Genomic DNA, 22630 nt, shown 5'->3' on the forward strand with positions numbered 1-22630 from the left:
TAGGTATAATCACAAGGTTCTTAAATGGTTCCTACTATGACTGTTCCAAATGTTCTGCAACCTAAGCAAGAGTTGAAACAAAAGCAAAGGAGTGATTCACTATAGCTAGTGAAGTATAAATGAACTATCTTCTCACATGTAAATGCTTCCCTGTTAACAGAGTATTCTATAGGAGGAAACAATATTGACTGAGGAAGAAGATTTTTAAACCTTCCTTAGGAAGTCTGAATAAAGTTCTTACAGAACAAACTCAGCAGCTTTACCATGTGGAAAGGTCCCTACAAGACATTCTTTATCACTAAGGTTCATGGCTACTTTCCACAATTACCACTTTCTACACCACATACTGATGAGTCTCATCTTCCCAACATATTGGTTCAGCAAGAAGCTCCACAAGTGCTACAGTGAATCTAACCACAAGTCTACCATAGAATCATGAAATCATTTAGGCTGGAAAAGACCCTTAAGATCAAGTCCAACCATTAACCTAACGCTGCCAAGTCCACCACTAAACCACATCCCTAAGGGCCACATCTACACAACTTTTAACTACCTCCAGGGACGGTGACTCAACCGCCTCCCTTGGGAGCCTGTTACAGTGCTTGACAACCCTTTCAGTGAAGAAATTTTCCCCACTAACCATCCCAAACTTCCCCTGGTGCAAATTGAGGCCATTTCTTCTTGTTCTGCCACTTGTTCCTTGGGAGAAGAGACCAACCCCCACCCTGCTACAACCTCCTTTAAGGTAGTTGTAGAGACCAATAAGGTCCCCCCTTGAGCCCCATTTTCTCCAGGCCAAACACCCCCAGTTCCCCCACCCGCCCCTCATAAGCCTTGTGCTCCAGCCCCTCCACCAGCTTCGCTGCCCGTCTCTGGACACGCTCCAGCCCCTCAGTGTCCCTCCTGCAGTGAGGGGCCCAAACCTGAACACGGCATTCGAGGGGCGGCCTCACCAGTGCCCAGTGCAGGGGGACGGTCACATCCCTATAGTTAGCACAGGAGAGTGATATCCAACCCTTAGCCACCTGCTCTTATGTATGACAAAATGAGTACGAGCATAAACTTATTTGGGAAAATAATTTTTAAAGCATTTAAAATAATACTTTTGAATGATGAGACCTATGCAAAACCTCGTATGAAAAATACCATATATAAACTATATAGCACAGCAAACAACAAGGGTTGCTAATAAGATTTTAAAGCCTTAATGAAAAATTGGTCTCAGATTTGTGCATTTTATGCATAAACTTCCATTTACTTTGGTGGTTGTAGCTGTATATGTACTACTGATTTTACAACTAGACTACGCAACACATGCTGTGGTACACAGATATAAGACTTCTGGTCTTTGTTATCCAACCCTCCTATCTCCATCCCTCTCATCTGCCCCCACCAAAAACAGGTAGCAAGAAGAAGACAAAAAGCACACACTACTCCCCACACATAGCTAAAGCAATGGGAGAGGAGGAAATCATTATGTCATCAGGCTGCCCTCAGTCTTTTCATCCCAAAGCTGATGGTGCTGGGTGCTCCCACATGCTGGACTGCATGACCAGCTACCTTCACTCAGATGCACTAAGCGTACATTTTAGCATTAACATTTCACTTGACCATCCTCTCATGTACAGCCCTCAAAAGCAGCTAGGTCAGGATTCATCCTTTAAATAGGACCACTTCCAAGCCAGAGCACTAATCTAAACAAATTGATATTACGGGTGCAGAGAAAAACATCTTTCATCTGGATGCTACAGACAATCCAGGGTACTAGTAAAAGACAGTTGGGGAAAAAAAAGGATGAAAGCTGGCTATCAAATCTGGAACCACCCTTGAAAATCTTGCAGCACTCACACTGATCCAATGGGCATGGCAGGGGTGATGACCGTAGAACCTGGATTTATAAAGCTACTGTTTCAGCAGTTGCAGTCAGTTTTCTCAACTGGACACTAAGGTCGATGATGGGAGTTTCCTCTGACACCACTCACAAGTGTGCAGAGACAGAGCAAAGATAATGGTACTCAGCAGCGCTGTTAAGAGACCATATTCAAGGTCTTTCACGTATCTAGGAATCTATCAAGGATCTATACAGTAACATGTATTCAGTGGCTACTCAAAAACAGGTTCTGGGTCAAAGAAAGAAGCAGTTCCAAGAGGGATGCATGTACACAGAGGTCTTATTCCTCAGAAGCATAAGAGCACCAAATATTAACTGCAGAAGCTTACTGCTAAACTAAGGTATTGCTCCTTGCAATGCAGCAAGCAGCAGCTTCCTGGCTGTTTTCCCTGATTAGAAATACAAGGCTTGAAACTCTTGAATCTGTAAAGATTTATTTTATAGCATAAGCCGTAATACTCATTTGTCTGAACTGAAAATTCAGTCTGTTGACCCTTCGCATAAGAGAATGAGGCCACCACATATAACCTGTTGTGGAAGACTGACAAAACAGGTTGTGTGTCCCTTTCATCATTTGGATTCTGCATTCATATAAAATATTTCCAATGTTTGAATTAAATATACTTCTCTTTGGGTGACAGTTCCCCTCTAAAAATCCTGACTTTTATATTGCAGTTAACTGCAGTAAACACATTGGTGGTGTTCAAATATTCTTATGAAAGAGCATACAAAGGATTAGCTCTGCTGTGAGAAAAATACATTATTTTTGAAAGTATAAATTAATCATTTACCTGTGCTTTTTTTTGCAGTAGACCAAAAGGTTATCAAAAAGAAAAAATATCCTCTCTTGGATATTTCCTGCTGAAATTTTCAGTAGTAGTCCACTTCGCAGCATTTCTGTGCACGTATCTGTGATGTTGGACCCCTAAAATCAATTGGAAAGAGATTATTTTTTTATTCTGCGAGAACTGAAGGACTGTGCACCAATTAAGGAAAAGTTTCTTATACAAACTCACAACCATAATGATTCTCTGGAAACGCCAAGAATAAAATTCATGGTAATTTATTACATTGTAATTAAATAATAATTTCTAATGATGCTTAACACCAGCTTTGTATTCATTCAGTATTGCCATTAACTGGAGAGGGTGTGTGGTTTAATTGCTAAAGTTTCCAAATTGTATTACGTATGTGCACAAGATCACTCCTGAAAAATCAGGCCAACTTCATACAACAACTCTTATCCTCAGTAACTTTACTATTTAGTCAGAAATGTCTGACATAATCCATGCCAAGATGAATTTGGAAGCTGAAGCAACCTGTAACTTGAACATCATCAAGGGTATATATTTCTACATTAAATAAAGCTAAACACAAAATCAAAAAACAGCTAAGTTTAAAAGTCAGGCAAACTATTAGTGGCACATACAACTAAGACTGTCTAGCATACTTCCTCATAACACAATCTCAAGACATCAGAATTCTGCTAAGCTTAAATGTTTCAAATGAAACTTCTCATGCCTCATTTTTACTTCAAGGTAGATCATTCTTTCAGGCATTTTCATAAAGGTTAATGAAAAAGAAGCAATTAACACAGCTTAACATTTTCCTCAAAATACTTCTGTGAAAAAGTCATGGCATTTCTACGCCTTATAAAGAGAAATTTACCTCTCAAGAAAGCCTGCCTTGAATTCGGAGGTGTATTTTGCTATTCTGAAAATCCACGTGCTTGTGGGGCAAAGCTCCTGTCCATGAGCTATATGCATCCAGCCATGTGACCTTATTGATAACTATGCCTGCTGGCTGCATCAAGCATACCCATCCATGGCTTGAGGAGTTTCCTAACTTGAGGCAGTCAACAGCCAGCTTGGAAACCCACAAAAGCTAGGACTTTCCTTTCAACTACAGATGATCTGAGTGACTTATGCCTGCAATAGCTGTAGTTACTTCCTCTTCTTGATCTAACCACAGTAGCCCAAAGGAAAATGCATTCAATTAAGAGCCAAGAAGCAATCATGGGTTCTGCTCTCAGCTCTTCATCTTACCATTCATCCTTTGTACATCACATCCCTGAATATTGAGCAATAGCTCAGACTGTTCTGAGGCGAATGCAGTCTGTTTACAGAGATGATAAGAGACATTGCACAGCCATCACACTGGAACACAATTCAGGTCTCTAAATAAAGCAGCTTCAGCATCAGAACTACCTACCTACTCATTTCCATTTAGGTTTGAACGGAGCCAAAAATGAACATCATCCATAGAGACTACACCATACTTCCCTTCCTACGACAGCATCAGAACCAGAAGCCGGCACACTAATTTTACAGTTTTATTTAAAACCAAATATTGGAGCACCTTAAAAGTACACTCAGTAATATAAGTTGAGCATAATTTAGGGCTGTACTTAATGCTTGCTGACCACAACTACAGAAAAGCAGATAATTTTGTTCCATTCTATTTCGTTGTCTTTGTGTATTAAAAGGAGTAAACAATATCTGATTTTGCTTTTAAAATTTGCTGGAATAGTACTTAATAATAATTTGCATTTTAAAAGGATAGATATTTTTTAAATGTTTCTTGTTTCTTTTCACAGAAAACTTCAGTTTTGCTGGAAATCTGGGGTTATTTTGTAGGGAAGCCAAAAAAATTCAGCTTAAGGCTTCAAAATCGTATCAGCAGTTTCAGCTTTCTACAAAAGGGTCTATTTTTTTCATAGAAAGGGTCTTATGAAAACATTTCATCTCTTTTTACATAAAAATTTCATTTTCACTGTAGAAAAATACAATCTCTTTCCAACAGTCCTAGAAAGATCTGCTACTTGCCTGCATCAAGTTATGAAATACCATATTTTATACATATTTAAAACATATATAATTCAGGCTACGTGAATCGTCAGGATTTACTTCATTCATGATTCAAGTTCAACATTACAATACGGCAGTGAAAATTATCTGTATCACATTACTACCCTTTGCTACTGCTTTCATCTTCATTTTCTTCCTTTCCTAATATAAACTGCTAAATGATGAAAAAAACATTCTAGAGATACTTTTTTTCCCTTGGAGGCCCTCCTATCCAAACACTGAACAGCATTCAGTTCACTTTATCAGATACCTTCTGACAAGATCACAACCTGTGCTGGTGTGGCCACAGGTCAGTGAATTTTGTTACTGCTGGTTTATCTGCTGAATTCCAGGGAATAAGGTAACAGGATCAGAAGCCACATCTGGCTGTCCTACATAAGCCTGCTAGTAGAGAAAAAAAACCTGCCAACCTCTTGTCTATGTAACACTGTAAGGGTCAGCCTGTTCCTAGACTTCAGGTGGGCATGGAGTTGAAAGGAAGAGGAAGGGCATGTTATGTGAAAACACTGCTGTCTATACACCTGGGGTGAGCGCTTCCTTTAGGGATGAAAAACATGATGAAAAAAGGATAAAGCAGAGGGCACACAAGCACTACCATATCCACCATGCAATTCAAACAAGGACTGACAACTAAAACAATGATTTCATGAAGGATGTAGCTACACCTTGAACCTCCACATGGCTTTAAAGCAGGAGCACCAAGCTACAGTTGATATCCAGCCCAGCAGGATAATTCATTTATCCAACTCCGAGCTGTCTCCCTCATAGGGAAAGGTTTGAGGCTGCAGTAACAGATGAAAGATCATTCTTGTCCCAGAAGCAGGTGAGGCTATCTACTGCACAGCTAAAGCTGAACTATACTACCTACAAGCCATACTTTTCTAACAAATATTACGAAAACCTTCTAATGCAAGCATGTTTTTACTAAATGTTTCAATTGAAATTACCATGGAAATCTCAAATATGAGCAATATGGACCTGGAAAGTAATTTGCTATTTCAAAGATTTCATGAATACGTACATTTATACTCAGGGCTTGTAAGGGAAGATCATGCAGTTGCTCAACCTAAATGTAAAATCATTACTACTACGCTGCAATTCATGTTTCTACGCATTTAAATTACCCACAATTAGTACTGATGGGGCATTTTCAGTGAAACCAGCATTTTTGTAATAGGTCAATTTCGAAATGCCATGTATTGTAGAAATAAACCTGTTTTAATCATCTTCCAATAAAACATATAAAGGATTCAATTGGAAAAAACTGACCTGCAAAGCAGGCTTATACTGTGAATCTAGATTAGGTTTTCCTCCATCTATCCTACTGAGTCACTGAAGACTCCGAACATCTAACTAGAGCAGTCCTCTCCTGTGGGTAGCACTAGTGCCAAGGACTCTGTGGTTTATCAAGACAGCTGGTAAGGAAGTTAAAAGCCTGTAAGATCTCAGAGCCTGCAGGCTGTTCAGGTAAAACTGCTTCTAGCAACCTTTGGCTGCCAGTCAGTCACCTATCATTCCACTAAGGCAAAGGCTTGGGCAAGAGGTCTGAAATGTGGGCTACCATGACTGTATCATAAAATAAATGCTTTAAAATGCACTGGAAGGAAAGAGACTATATGCAAGAAATTTAAAACAGTATTTTTTTTGTTTTTAAAAAATCCTTAAGTCACTAAATACCCATCTTTGAGATTAAAATTTATGACTTTTATTACCTTGCAATGAAAAGCAGCATTTGTTGGTTTTGCTTGTTACAAAAGCTACTTATCTACATATTCCAGGCAAATTTCAGTCAAACACAGAGGTCTGACCATACTGATTCAGTGGCCAACACATTAACAGTGATAAATGTCAGATTTTACAGATATTGACATACTCTTCAGTACTTGCACATGGGCATAGGAAATAGAAATAAAATAGGGGAAAGGGCCAAAATTTCTGGTGTTTATAACAGAAATCTCTATTAAAATACTACTTGCTGTTATGGCAGAATGGAAAAGAACAGAATACCCCATGCTATTGTCACTAAATTGGTCCGTGACTCACACTGTTGTTCAGTTTCCAGATCACAACAAATGCAACAACTTTATTTTTTCTTCTCTCACTGAAACTTCCACGTAAATTTTACTGACAGACTCCTTCAGTTGCTGAGCCATTCTCCAGCTGAAACAGCCACCTACACAAGTTCTGAATTCAGGCCAATAAATTTAACCACTTAGGAAATTAAGTGAGAAAGAAAATTTTTAGTATAATGACTTTCTTGAAACAGATGTTCCATTTTTCCATGAATCTGTATTTTTATCATAATAAAGAAAAGCTTCACTTTGTGACACTTATGTATAGGAATTCAAGCCATGCTTTGATCAGATTCTAAAAATAGTCTGTATGTTTTTTTCCTTTCCTTCTAGTTGGGGCCAAGCAATGTGCTAAAGCATTTCCTTCTGGAAGGAAATCTCCAACAAGTTTGCCTCTTTATTTTTAGGCAATGCAGAAAACCAGATGTTTATTTAATTAAATCCACTCTCATACATTGCATTCAGAGGTTTTTTTGTAGTTGTTGTTGGGAATCATTCAAAATACGATTAGCTCTTATACATGCTCTGGGATTCTTACCATTTCAAGGACTAACTGTATATTATGTTTGAAAAGGATGCGCATATTAAGATCAGTGCAATTTTGCCAGATTGGGCACCCTGTAGTTGCCATATGATAATAGCAGACCTGATCAGCTAAACTACAATAAGCACCACATAACTCCACTGAAAACATAGTATTTTAAAACAATGATGCCATTTCAGAGTTCAAGCACAAGTGAAATCCTAAATTTAAATTGGGGTGGAGGGTGGGGGTTGTGGGTACACAACAACCAAAGAAAAAAAACCCACAAGGTTGGAAGGAAATTCCTATGTTACGGTTCACAGAACACATTCTGAGCAGACTGTTTCCCATGCTTCTGTCCGTATTGTTATCCTTTCTTATTGTTAGCTTGACTTATTAATATATTTCCAACAGCAAACATATTTACTACTGTATGCCTTACTAAGGGTTCAGAAGAAACAATGCAGGAAAGTGGATTCCCTTTTCAGGTTTAAAGGTTTGAGAACAGTCTTAACCGACTTCCATGACTAATGATGCACTGAGTTAATAATACTGTAATTCTACACTGCAGAGCATTCATTAAGATGGATTTGATAAATATCTGTAAGAGTCAGGCACTGAAATCAAGTAGAATAATATTAATCACTACAGTGCAGTACAAAATTTAATTGAAAAGCTGAAAATAATAGAAGGAATAAAGTCAGTGATAGGCAATAAGGATTATTTAACAAATTTCCTTGCCATAAAATATTCAGCACTATAAGCACTTAACTTGCTGTTGCTTCCATCATGAAGTTATTGTACAAGCATGTCTAATGCATTTTAATTTCACATACACTAGTCTTTCCAAGTTATTGCTGATGTCAGCAAGTTCAAGCTAATTAAAAAAAAGAAACTTATTTTCACCTAGTCTAAAAAAATCAGCTGTGAAGATATTGCTTCTTTTGGAAAGTGTTAGGTCAACTAGACCTCCTCTCAATTACAACATTTAGAGGTTTACTTTATCTAACTAGTCCTTTGTTTTTCAAAATCCTACAAATGATATCATAGCGTGAGTACACACACACAAGTCATTTGTCTTTAATGACGCTTTTGTTTTTATAAATAATTAAGATTGAAGATTAAAACTAAATGTAGAAAGGCTTGTCTGAATACAAACCAGTAATTATATAGCTTTTTTACTTGCTAAAATTCCTTCTCTTGAGGCACAGTGAATTTTTGTGGAAGGTGCTATACTAACAGTCCTGTACCAAATGATTACAGTGCCCTGAACTCCAGCATAAGAGGGTTGCTGTGCTCTAATTATACCTAGCCCAATTACAGAAATTGAGCTGTTCTTGAAAATGCTGCTACACAGGAAAAATACCTTGAGTGATACATTTCAAATCCCACAATGCACTGAAGTAACACAAAGAATTTTGATTAAAGTAAAACTGGTTGCTTAATCCATGTTTACAATTAATCAAATCTTCCCATACTACTCAATTAACAACAAACCAAAAGTTTGCATAAGTCCACAGATCAGGAGATTTCATGTGGAGCAGACAGGAAATAATATTGTGGTGTCATGGGCAGTATTTAGGAGGTTCTTTGTTCAGCACAATTTTTATGCTTACTTCAGATAGTTACTTGTTCTGCTGCACTCTTCTGGAAAGCATCGGAGAGACTGAATCCACGGCTGCAGAACCAGAGTGTGTACTTAGGCACAGCAAGTTCAAGAAACAGCAGGTGGCAAGGAGGAGATGTAGAGAGGGAACAGAACTGTGTAGACACTATTTTTTCTTTCTGCTGTTTCATCTATTACTATGAGCATCTACTTAAAAGTTGACCCTTCTAATCAATATTCTAGTTTTTAGTTGTCACACTTCCTGACAAACTGTGTCAGTTGAAGTTCAGACAGGTCTATCTCAAAGCCTTCTCTGATTCAGTGTCCCATCAGTGTCCCTAATCCTTTCTTTTCTCTGCACTGTACAAATGTCGTTTCCCACTACACAGCCGAAAGATCAGGTCTCAGTCTATCAGACTACCATGTAAAAAATACCTTTTCCTTGCTACCTTTTCCAGTCAGCAAGCCTTCCACAGAGCTTAAAGGGATAAAAATATCTTTCTCTAGTTCTTAAGTATCTCTCTTAGGAAGAGAAGTAGCACATTTGAGCAAACCATTCAAAAAAGGAAGAACTACTTCCATGTTGAAATTTGTGTCTGAAAAAAAAAAAAAGTGTATTACATTCAAAATGGGGTTTTTAAAAAACATTTACATTGCTTACATTTTTTTTTACTGGAACTGCACTTGTGTTTCCCTCTCATCTCACTGCAGGCAGCTCAGATGTTTCAATAGAAAAAAACTCAGGCAATTTAAAGATACGTTCCTATCTACATCTATCTTTCTGTATAAACTAATGATAGTGCTCAAAATAATACAAAAGGAAGATTCTACTACTACAAGTACTTGATCTTGTTATCTAAGGGAAAGGGTGGCTCTTCTGGTTACTATTGAAAACTAACTCAGAAACAGACCTATGGTTTCTTCACAAACTAAAGCATTAAAGAGCTTCCACTTGCAAACTATGGAAAAAAAATAAGTCTTACACAGATTCTATTGAATACATTTATGTTAGTTTAGCTCAGCAAACAGTAAGGGACTACCTACAAGCTGAAAAAAACTTATGGACTCAGTGCTTAATCAATAATAAACTATCAATTATTTTTTTCAACCAGACAAAATGCAATTAGGCAGCCATGGACAGCATTAAATCACAGCAGCAGTTAAATGAGGATTTATAGATGTGTATGTGTGCACACATGCATGTTGATGTAAATGATCAATATCCTAAGGCTGACACTAAATATTTGCCCTCCTTCCTGGAAGTCTGATATTTTATACAGAGATGATCAGTCATGGACAACACAATTTACAGAGCAGATCCCTAATAAAAGCTGAGATTTCACAGAACTGAGGAGCTGACAGTACCTCAGGGTCACAAAAACAGTACAATATATGCTTGTTGAAAACTCTTACTCCCTCAATATACAAAGTGACAAATCTTAGGACAGTACCTCCCATCCTTCAACATGAGACTGCCATTCTTCTAAAAACTCCAATTTTTCCATTTGTCTCTTGGCCTCGTTTATGTTGGAACAGACAGCTTTCATGGCCTGGAGGGCTTCCATTAGCGCTGCATAGTCACTGTGCTTCCTTGGAGTCCGCTTCAGTAATTCCTATTTAGACATTTAAAAAGAAAAAAGAAGGAAAAAAAAGAAAAAAGAAAAAAGAAACCTGTCTTTGATCTCTAAATGTACATTACAGGAGACTTAAATAGACTAGGATACAAAATCAAAAAGTAGCCATACCTCTCTTTTACTAGGTGGAAAATAAACCCTCCAGCATTGTGTCCTAGTATGACACTAAAACTCAGAGAAATAAATGACTAACAATAAAAAAAACTACTTAGGAAAAAGTTTGCATTTCAGCTACTTTCTCCCTCCAAAAACGTTTCTTCATGTTGAGCTTCTTTTTGGGGGACTGGGGCGTTTTTTGTTTCCATCCACAGGATGGAACTGTTCGACAGCAAGGGTAAAATTCTGCTTAAAAATGTTAGTTTACTAATGTCAAAATTAACACTTGCCTTTCCTGCAACTCAGGGCCAAACACATGTTCCTTTAGCTCCACACTGTTGTTTAATCTAGTGCAATACACCAGAAAACTGAACAATAGCTTAGGTGACTCACTGATTTCAGATGGTTACTAGTAATGGCAGCCATACTAGAAAACAAAAGTGGAGTTGCCAGTACTCATTTGAGATTTCCCATCTCAATCTGCCAACTACCCCTTTACATCTGGACTGACTACGGACAGCCCTCAGTGCATATGCTGACGGAGGCGTGGGTACATTCCTCTGGAGCCCTAACCCTGCTGCCACAACACCCTATATTTACATTTATTTAACATAACTATATTAATTTAATTGTCCCCTAGAGTAATTAGTCATTTCCCTGTTTTATCTGTAGATCCTTCATTCAAAAAATAGAATATAAAAATAATTTTAAAATAGGACAAGGGAACTGTAAAACCAAAGATATCTGGGATGACTCAAACATCACTGAAATTATTAAATTCTTTAACTTCTTCTAAAAATCTTTATTTTAACATGTTTACTTTTAGGTTTTTATGTCAGTGCAATGAAATGCATATGCCTCAAAACTGGCAATGTTTCAGATAGAAACTCATACACACTGTAAAAAATGCTGTCCCATAATCAGATTTCAAGTAGCTTCTCGAACGTTATCTGCTCTGGCTTTTCTCTCTCTATTTGAAACAATAAACAGTATTAGACCTTAATGTGTTAAGCAAAAATATTTTTTTCAATATTTACTTTCCTGATAATTGTATTATTTAATTTCCTAACATGGAAAAATTTCAGTAACTCAGAGGTTTTAATATCTAATATTTATCAGTGTAAATTTACATTTTTCATTAAGTTTTAGGTTGTAACAGTAAAATAAGAATAAACATATAAACGTGCATAGAACCACCTACAACATCTTACTGTTACTCTACAGTTTTTCTTACAAATCCTTTTGATAAATATTTTTCATTTACAGTTTGCTGATGGTAAATTAGAATCATCAAAGCATGTCGCCAACTCTGCTATCCCAAGCACTTAAAGCAAGGGCATGGTCAAACCCAGCTGAAATCAGTCTCATTAAACTCCCTTAAATGGCTCACTTATATTCAACAATGGAGAGTCAACCTTACAATTAGATGCAGAAGGGAGCTAATTGTCTTGACCCAGCCAAAGTCCTCTGTTTTTTTAATACTGATGTCAGAAGACTTGCCACTAGCTTTAATGAGAGCAAGTCTGGGTCCGATATCTAATAAAGACATTATTCACTGTGTAGAGAGATTGTTCCTGCAGTTTGGAAATATGCTTAGCAACCAGTTTTATACAGAAAGTATAAAGTCCTAAATAAAAATCTTGGAAGTACCTTTAAAAGAAGGGGATACTTGCATATTCTCTGTATCGGCGTTACTAGATATCCCTCCAATGGTACATCTGTGTTCTTGCGTCCTCCAAGGAGCATGCAGTTCTGGGATGTGAACAGTTTCACAAATCATTAAAAAATCCCAAGAAAATTATCAGAAATAAAGACAAGGTCGTATGTACACAGCAATATAGGCTAAGCTATATATAAATTATATACATATATGTAATGAAGGAAGTTTGCAAGACTGTCAAAAGAACAGGCCTGAACACATGCACAGGTAGGTACACTGACTACCATACATGACAAGGAAGACACAATGGCATTACACAGGTATCTCCCCTAGGTACCTTGTTCATCCAGTGTGATTAAGAGAGGGCTTTTTTTAAGTTTATAAATAAAAGACAGTAAATAAAATGCTAAAAATATGCTTTCATATGTCAACAAACACAAAAAAAAATAATTCAGGGTGTCCACTGTAGGGGCTTTTGGTTTCAAAACGTGTCTGCAACATTAAGTAGCATCAAAGATGGTCTGAAAGGTCTGAACATGGCCATCCTAATACACACCCCAAAAAAAGTGTTCTGTTTACATGTTTCTATATTTAAACATTATGTGTACTGAATAAAATATACTTAGCCGTGGGCTAAAGAATAAGTAAGCTTTGACAAGACATCAAACTATTGAAGCAGAGAATAATACATGAAATATTGGGTGGAAGCATCTGTGAAAAAGCAGCTGAGCCAGAGAAAAGAATAAGGACTATTTAGGATAACAAAGTATGCAAGGGACATCACAGCAAATATTTGGAATTGCTGGAATTAAAGTGTAAGTACACAAAGACCTAAAGTAATGATGAAAATTATTTTATGGAGAGATCAGAAGGAATTGTGATGCAATGGCATGAGATAATCTACAGCTTCAAAGAGCAAGATGTCTAAACTGAGAACACTAAACAAAAGTAGTTTAGCACAGCCAGATGGTATGTTGACGCAGGCCACAAATCTGGATGCAGACACATTGCTGATGGAACAGAGGCTACACAACCAGACGGCTGCTCCACTCAGCACGTAACTCACAACGCACATACCCCATAACCAGTGCTGCTATGGGGATTTCTACGCCCACCCTTAGTCTCCGCTTTGTACTCATGGTTAAGCAGTTTCTGTCTTATCCTAAAGGATTCTTTATCCTAAAGGATTTCATTCAACCTGCCAACAAAAAAAGCTTTACTGATAAAGACCAAGCAAGATAATGGCAATGCAGACTATGGTTTATATATTTGAGCCTATACTCAAAGGCTCAAAAGTCTGGTTTCAGCTCCCAAGTATTTAAAGGTAATTGTATCTCTAATGACCTGAACTGTTCTGTCTGGCTAGAAGGCTTCACTGCACTTTCAAATCACACAGTCAGACCTCCTGTTCTCTAGGTTAGACTGCTGCCACTTATTCTACAGACCTGTCCTGAATCTATGAGAAACCGAAAGCAGTTGTGAAAGCTCTGTGCATGCACCCAGGAGTACATGACACTGACACATCATGAACTGCCACAACTGCACACTTTGTTTCCTTTCTCACAAAACAAGCTCTTTGCAGTCTTTCTCCAGAGTATTTTGCTTTTTGTCTCTGTAGTCAGCATTCACCCCTTCTTCTGGTGTCTGGCCATGCTGATCCCAATACAAGAACCATGTGTGTGAAGCTCCTCAGTCTGGGGCAAGGTGAAGGATACCTGTGTCAGCCGCTGAGGAAAAACAGGGCAACTTTGAAGCTGCTTTTAACTATGAATGAAATACTGCTGAATAAGAGACTCTTAGCAAAAAGGCAGATGGCACTTCATGTCACCCCATACCCCCCTACAATAAGGAAATTCACACAATGCTCATTAACTTGTCTGTAAGTAAATGCAGCTAGGAAGGCAGATCCAGTATCCAGCAATAGGACAGCTTCACCACGAACTCTGTCAACAGCAGCAGTGAAAGCCTACTGCATGCTAAAAATAACTAATAAAATTAAATAAAACTTGTGATACTGCCAGCACTGTGACATTTTGCTGGTAGTGTCATTTGCTCTCCAGTCCCAAAATGCAATAATCAGATCTGATCACTCTGAAGTTTGATGTATCTATGGACACCTTCTCAGGTATTGAAGTTCCAATATAGTAGGCTCCACATTTCAAAGCCGACCTTGTTATCACAAGACACCATGAAGGAAAACACAAAAATGATTCCACGCTGAATCCTTCTTTTAACAATTTATGTCAACTATTAGGAAACTCAGTATTTACATGGAAACTGGTTTTGCTGTGAGAAAATCATAAGGCCTGTCAACTGTCATAACATTTTAAAACCCCTCCTTTATTTGCTTTATACAGTGAAAGACTAATTGTGTAGTTGTTTCTTTTGACCTCATATTAAGTCAGCATCTAAGATCAGGATGGCTACTCCTGTGATCCATAACAAAACATTTTCCTACGTGGCACAGCTGTGGCTACAATACCAGAACATGAACCTTCTCTTCAGAAGTACTGATGAGTCCTCCAGCCCCCTTTCTGTAATTTCTTTCCCTATCCCTCCTTATATATCTTATCCTATTCCTTTTCCTTTCTACAGACACAGCTGGTTTTACACCCTTGCCTCTTGATCAGCAAGTTCAAGGCACACTGCCTATAATGCTGTATTACACGCAGCTTCAAGTGCAGCAGTGAAAATATGGCGTAGGCAACCACTTCCCCTAGAATCACCATCCCCAGCTGAAACCGCCTGCTAACCACTTGCAGGTGTGCTTGTAGTTGTTATGGTGGAGGTAACAGTGCTAACAACTCACTGCCCAGTCAAAAGTATTAAGCTTAATACCATAACCAGTTCAAAGTTTATTTACCAAAAGAAACGTCCGCACTGTTCTTATTTTGTTAAGGTCAAGAAGAACTTTCTGTGCCTTCTCATGGTTACTGCAGTATTCATCATAGATACGGAATTTCTCTTTCTGCAGAAACAAAGAAATACATTGTTCTTCACTTGCCATTTTGATTTAATTTTTTTTTAATTAATAAAACATGGAATTAATACTTTTCAAAGCTAATAGCCAATATAGTTTTCATTTTGGAAGGTCAGCTTTTCCTTCTACGTTTATTATTTAAGGCCCAGCCTCAAATTAGAATTATGAACAGTCTGGAAGCATCACTTGGGAATTTCAATCATAGAATCATAGAATACCAGGTTGGAAGGGACCTCAAGGACCATCTGGTCCAACCTTTCTTGGCAAAAGCATGGTCTAGACAAGATGGCCCAGCACCCTGTCCAGCCAAACCTTGAAAGTGTTCGGTGTTGAGGAATCCACCACTTCCCTTGGGAAATTATTACAATGGCTGATTGCTCTCATTGTGAAAATTTTTCCTCATGTCCAATCAGAATCTCCCCAGGAGTAACACATACCTGTTGTTATGTATCCATCACCCCTTGTCTTACCCATGTGACTTCTTGTAAAAAGGGAGTCTCCACCTGCTTTGTAGCTACCCTTTAAATACTGGAACATGGTGATAAGGTCTCGTCTAAGCCTTCCTTTTTCAAGGCTGAACAAACCCATTTCTCTCAGCCTTTCCTCATATGGCAGGCTTCCCAGTCCTTTGATCATCTTTGTGGCCCTTCTCTGGACCCTCTCCAGCCTGTCCACATCTTCTTTTATATAGCTCGGACCAAAATTGAACACAGTATTCCATGTGTGGCCTGACAAGTGCCGAATAAAGTGGGATAATTACTATTTTATCTTCTATTTTATCTTTCCTGGTGACGCCCTTGATGCAACCCAGCATCCTGTTGGCTTTCTTTGCCACAGCAGCACAGTGTTCACCCATAGTGAGCTGGTGGTCCGCCAGCACCCCCAGGTCACTTTCCACAAAGCTGCTCCCCAGCCGGGTGGATCCCAGCCTGTGCTGCACTCCTGGATTATGTTTTCCCTGTTTGTCTCTGTTGAACTTCATAAGGTTTTGCTAAAAAATTTCAGAGGCTGAACTATCGCAAAACACCGGGGGGGAAAAAAAAACTAGGAAGAAAATGCACAAGAGGCTTATTTGCTGACATCATTACCTTTTTCATCTGCAAACACTTATTTGCAAATATGATCCATACTTCTGCAGAGTCAAAAACTGATGTTACTCAACTTCTGTAAAATGTTTCCTGAACCATTAATAATTTTCTCCTCCCACAATGAATAAATAAAGACTTAGCAAACAAACAGGACTCTAACCTAACAGGAGATAACAATGAAACCTAGACTTTTTGTTAGGCCTGCAAACCAAAGCAAACTAACTTGTCCTGATTTTGCAGAGCTCTGTAACGCTGACATCCTTGTTTTGCTCCAACAGGAAAAATAATAGTTCTAGAAAACAATTACTACAGGGCACACAAACATACTTGTGGAAGTAATGCAACTGTCAGAAGTAAAATATCTTCACAGTCCAGAGCCATGGAGATATTTTACCCAGCATATGTAATTCTTTGTTAAATATTCACATTTATGCTTAGCATCAAAGGGTATAAATACCCTTTAATAATAAAAACAAAATAATAAATATATAATAACAATATATTTATTATATAATAAATAAAATAATTTATTCTTAATAAAATAAACTTTTATTGTATTTATATATAAATATATATTTATAATAAAATAAAATTTTATTATAAATATATACATAAATCAGAATAAAAATAAAGCGTACTATTACTTTTGCTGTTTCATGCAACCCTGAGCCTTGCACCTCTCAAACAAATGTTGCCCATTTGATATGTTCATTCTCCATTTTACTCCTCTTTTTTTTTTAAAATGACAGTAACCAAGAGATAATCTCAAAGTACTCCACATTATGCAATCAAGTTGTATTTTGTCCTCGTGATTATGTACACTCATCATCATAACAGTAATTAATAAAAGACAATTAATAAAGGAAAAATGTGAAATAAGGCTGTAATAAAAGATAGCGTACATAATGAAGAAAGCAGGTTCCAACTTCGTGCTGCGCATTAGGTTCTGGCTGTAAGCACTCCTCCACCAAGGACAGGAAGTTTTTGTGAACTGCAAGAATATCTTCAATATTTGAAAACAACATCTGCAAAAGAATAAAGCATACATAAATAAAACATCAGATGCAAAACAGAAGAAATATGCAATTAGACTAACCTTAACTGTCTCTTCTGTGACATTTTTATCCACTTTGGCTGTAGCACATTGGATCATTCGGTGAAGGAAAGCCTGCATGAAATAAGACAAATAAGGAAAAACATTTCAAGAAGACTCAAACAACTTTTGGCACTTTACACTTATAATTTCTTTCCCAAATTTCTTACACTTTGGCGTCACATAAGAATATTATTTGGATGTTAAAACAAGTGTTTTATTTATAAAGCATTTAGTACTCCTGTCATCCTAACATGATATAAAACGCTATCTACGTAGTGTTAAAGAGTTAAACAGTGAAGTATGAATGAAGCTGAGAAACTAACATTCTCTGAAATGCCATTTCCACCCTGCACTCATACTACAATCAAGCAAGAGCAAAATGGGCCATTTTCAAAATCTCATTCTAGCACTTTACAAATTGACTACAAGACAAGCCAAAATAATCCACTAATTTCTAAATTAAAACTAGTCAGGAGGTACTACTATGAAATGTAACTTTTACCTTAGTAACCACAAGTAAGAGTTATATTAGTAATCAAACCTATTATAAAGTAAATTGGCTCAAACAAGCCAGATGCATCTGATTTTACTTAATGAAAATGTCCACTCTTCCACCCCAAAGAACCTTATCCCTGGGGATCAAATGAGAAGATAGTAATACCACTAATGAAATACCAAAAGAGTAAGTTTTCTTATACTTCATGTTCAAGAACTAGAGACAACAAGAAAGAGCAATGTACAGTAAATTATTCCAAAAGAAATAAATCACATTTAGGCACAAAGGATAAAATTAATTTTTAGGAACTCATTCCATTACAAAGACTTGGGGACATTCTGAAAATATCTACACACTGTAGACTGAATTCTTACATTAAAATTCTTCACACAGACATGCATATTCTTTAGTCATTAAAAACTGGCACCACAAATGCACAAACGTCATGTCTTTCATAACCATTTAGCTTCAAGTCACTGTGCATTGTACACTGTACATGAACTCATCTAAATTCTGGCATGGTGCAAATTCCATAAAAGAGGCAATAAATAACCCCTGTGTGGAAGTACAGCAGTCACAGCAACCCTTTTTTTCTCTCTGCTGGGACTTAAACATTTTCATTCCCAAGCAGTGATCCTTTCTCTGCTGAAAAAGACTATGTAACTGGCATTAGACAATTTTGTTACTGAAGAGACAAATCTAGTTATCCAGGACATAAACAGAATTATTTTTGGAATATTGCCAGTATATTGTATGCTTCATATAACTCTCTACAGTGATCCACAGCGATGCAGTTTTTCTAATTCTTTAAACCCCTCTTTTTTTGACTATTTGTGCCTTCTTTCTAATGTTTTATTGATGGTAAAAAATGCCATTAATTCATTTGCAGCAGTTAACCATTGGTGGACGACAGCCTTTTATATCCTTCCTTGCTATAAATATCCACAGGGGTTATGGCAAATTTGCTGTGTGCATCACCTGTACAGTGTACAAGCAATCCCACATAGAGTGAAAGTCTGTTACACTCTGTGATTCTAAATTAATCTTTGAAAGAACCAGCCAACAGTTTTAAATTCACTTGGGGGGGTGGGCGGAATTGCAAGAACTACATCTGAAACTCATGTCTATTTTTACTATCTGTAATCTCTCTCTGTTCAAATTATTTCCCCATAGACCAAACATACTGCTCATCCACACTCATGTTATCCCAGAAGATCTTCATTTCCTGTAACTGTGAAGGAAGGTGAACATTCAGTTGGCTGAAGGCAAAACCGAGACCAACCTGGAAGCTGCAGCATTAGTTATTCTTGAGTGATTCAAGACACTAGCCAAAAGTCATGAGGTCAAAAAGAATATACATCAGTTGCAATAAACAGAGCTGCCCAAGCAGCACTGTCTCAGACCCCACATCTGCAGAGGTTATCAGAAACTGAATCCCAGAAAATCCAAACACAGAACCCAGACACAAGTCACTAATTAAGGTAGGGAGGCTTAGGATGATTTCAGCCCCTTTGAGCAACATGGTGCAAGCCCGTATGTTATGCTGCTGCACTCATACTGCAGGAGTAGTGTAGTCACAATTCCGGTTTTTCCTAAAGACTTGTTGTCCCTATCAATGTGGATTTGCTTCCTGAAAAAATCATAATACTGTCCCACAAATCAGTGGATGTGACCATTTGAACCTTTCAGGGCACTTAGATGAGAGCACTATGAAGCCACACGTATCTCAAAATAATTGAAATACTCATATTTTCTAGAAGAGTTGTGTAAGAGAATTCAAGGAGTGCAGGCAGGATGGAAATGTCTACCTCCATCCACTTGCCACCAAGACCCATCCTTGGTGTATTTCACCTGCTGTGGAGTGAGTAATGCAAAGCAACAATGAAACCCAGGTTCCCATTATGCAAATACCCTCACCAACTCCCTTCCTGGAACAGAGAAGACAGCACTGACTCCACACACACCACACCTCTGCTCTGGGACATTGCTAGGGAGAACAGGCCAGCTGTCACCAGGCAGGAGGGTAGAGAAGTAACTGTTTTTGTTACAGTGTAAAATAACTTAATCCAGCCCTTTGACTACGGAAACGCCTATGTCTCTGAACTCGCGTGAACACGCAGTAGGCCTGAGAGACAGATGACTATTCAAGAGGCTCCAGTATTATCTGAACATCAGCTAAGGACAACCAAGAAAAGTTCTTCAAAAATTAGTACACAAAGAAAAAGCAGGTCATTTGTAGACACAGCTTTAAGGAGGAGGACCCCAACATAGAACAGACCTTAAAAGGAAAATATATAAAGATGCACAGAAACTACTCAGGAGTTGACAGCTGCTGAGCCAACAGAAAAAAGTTCATAGCAGCTTTTGAAAATACACTGCATAAACAATTACTAACCATAGAAAAAACACACCTGTACAAAAATGAAAGAGAAGTAAAATGGACATCTCAGCCAATTTAGGATTAATTAAAGAAGTGAACACACACAAAGAAGTCAGAAACTCCTCTGAAATAGCAGAGAGTGGTTTCTAAAAATTATACCATAACTTCAAGCCTGCTGCTCAAAGTCCACACTCATTACCGAGCACCAAATTACATGAAGGAGCAAAGTATTACAAATTGCAAGGACACAGCTGAACAGCCCCTGCTCCTGGACTGAGCAAACAACTGTAGAAATCAATTGGCATACATGATTCCCATGCTCATGAAAAAAAAAGGAAAAACCAAAAAATAACAAACAACCAAAAAAACCACCAAAGCACAAATCAGCTCAAACTTAAAGCGGTTTCATTTATCATGCACACTTGTCAGTAAATCATGACTCATCTTTGTTTCCTGGAGTATATTGCACATCTTGCTGAGGTTACTTCAAGATTTAATCTACATTAGTGTAGATGTTTCTTACCACAACATCAAATGCAGAGAATAACGTGTATCCCTGTACACTCCAGGATTCCAGACCCTTGTCACCTAGACAGTGAACCTCAACTTTCTCAAAGCTTTTCAAGTGTATTCCAGAGTTTCCCTTAACTTACCTTCAATTCTGATTTTCCTCAAGTAACAGCAAAGCCATGTAGTTTAGCTTAACATAACAAAACTCTCCAAATTTTCATCTTGGGCTACCAGCATTCTAACTAGGTTGCTATAGTACATGGATTCACCCTTGCAGTACTGCGAATGGAGGTCTGCTGCTCCTGGCACTCTCTGCCAGGATGACTCTTGCTGATGGCTCTTTTAAAAGATCTCCAGCAAACATTTCAGAGGAGCAATCTGGCTGGGTACCACAAAGTGAAGTCTGTATTTAAAAGACCAAGTGAAGAGGAAAGATAAAAGAGAGGATGTTTGTTGTTTACATTAAAATAAATAAATAATCCAGTTTCATCTATCAATGTTTAGAAGTGTCTATGGAAAAATGTCATTCTAGGAATATCCTTGAGTCACTCAGATTGCTACAACCCCTGCTTCTGCAAAGTCTGACATTCAAATGACAAACCTGAACTTCCTCAGGCATCCTTCTGGAAACTTCATTAACACAAAATGGCATCTAAATGATCAGTGTATAGCTGCTTTGGAGAAGAAATGCCCAAGAATGCTGAGAAATTCTAAACACGAAGAGGCACACCTTTAGAAGTTTGACAAATTCAGACCGAAACCTGGGGTGCTGACTGAGTCTTTCAGAATAAGGGAGAAGCTATATATAAAATATTTAGGATAACAGTTTAGGTTCCTTAACTCCACTCAGGTCCTACTTGGGACATAAAACCTCTTATTTCTGGCTATGTACCACACTGGTAAGGAGTAGGGCAATTTGCCTCTACCTTTGAGAAATGTGGCAAAGCATTACACAGAACATTTGCAGAAGATTTCATACTAATAATAACAATGAAGGCAACTATATCCTTTTCTCATGAATGTGTATTTATTACCTACAAAATATTTTTACATATTTCTCTACTAGTCCCTGTTTCTAACTCTTTTACCCTTTGCCTGACACTGCTGTAACACACTATAGGAAACACTGGGACTGAAAATCCAAATTCAAAGACTTATGAAAGAATCTGTTCATTATGCCAAATAAACACTAATGTGTGTGCCTATCTGTTGATCTACTGCCATTTTGGAAGGCAGTGTGTTTCAGAGAACACACACTGAGTTCCTGTTACAGGGATTTTACTTCGGGTCTTACCGAAATAAGAGTAGCATTGTTGGGTTGTTCGGTGAGGGGTTTTTTCTCCATAGTTGCTCTATGTGTTGTTGGAAAAAAAATACGAAAAAGGAAAAAAACCCAAAACACACCACCACTACAGATAGCACAAGAAGCTGCCAACAGCACAAATGACTTCTCTGGCATCTGGAATGAAATCAGGGAAGACAAAGAAGTCTGTCTGCAGAAGATTCCCAGGGTACAAAGAGTTTTTGCCTTCTCAACAGACAAGAAATTAAGTCTTGAAATTATGTCAGAGCACCTGGATCACAAAATACATGTAACTATTTTTTCTGAAAGCAATCATCCTACTTTTGTGAGCCTAGAAAGAAATATGCTTTTTCATTTGAAAAAAAGAATTAAAGGGTTTTTTTTTCCCCTAGACTTTTTAACGTTGTTTCTACCCCTAAATCTATACT

General features: G+C 37.8%; 1 protein-coding gene across 2 annotated transcripts in view; it reads right to left on the reverse strand.

The window, feature by feature from the left end:
- The window catches only part of PREX2 (phosphatidylinositol-3,4,5-trisphosphate dependent Rac exchange factor 2), a 180819-nt gene that overhangs the window by 114163 nt on the left and 44026 nt on the right, over positions 1-22630 (reverse strand). For both annotated transcript variants that reach the window (XM_056331919.1, XM_056331917.1), the window contains 6 exons: positions 17514-17585; positions 17320-17442; positions 15213-15317; positions 12340-12441; positions 10411-10572; positions 2683-2816 (listed from right to left, as the gene is read on the reverse strand). In XM_056331919.1, coding sequence (XP_056187894.1) covers positions 2683-2816; positions 10411-10572; positions 12340-12441; positions 15213-15317; positions 17320-17442; positions 17514-17585 — 698 coding nt within the window. The remainder of the gene's footprint in view (positions 1-2682; positions 2817-10410; positions 10573-12339; positions 12442-15212; positions 15318-17319; positions 17443-17513; positions 17586-22630) is intronic.

The sequence above is a fragment of the Falco biarmicus genome, chromosome 3 (assembly GCF_023638135.1).
Source record: "Falco biarmicus isolate bFalBia1 chromosome 3, bFalBia1.pri, whole genome shotgun sequence".
NCBI classification, from domain to species: Eukaryota; Metazoa; Chordata; class Aves; order Falconiformes; family Falconidae; genus Falco; species Falco biarmicus.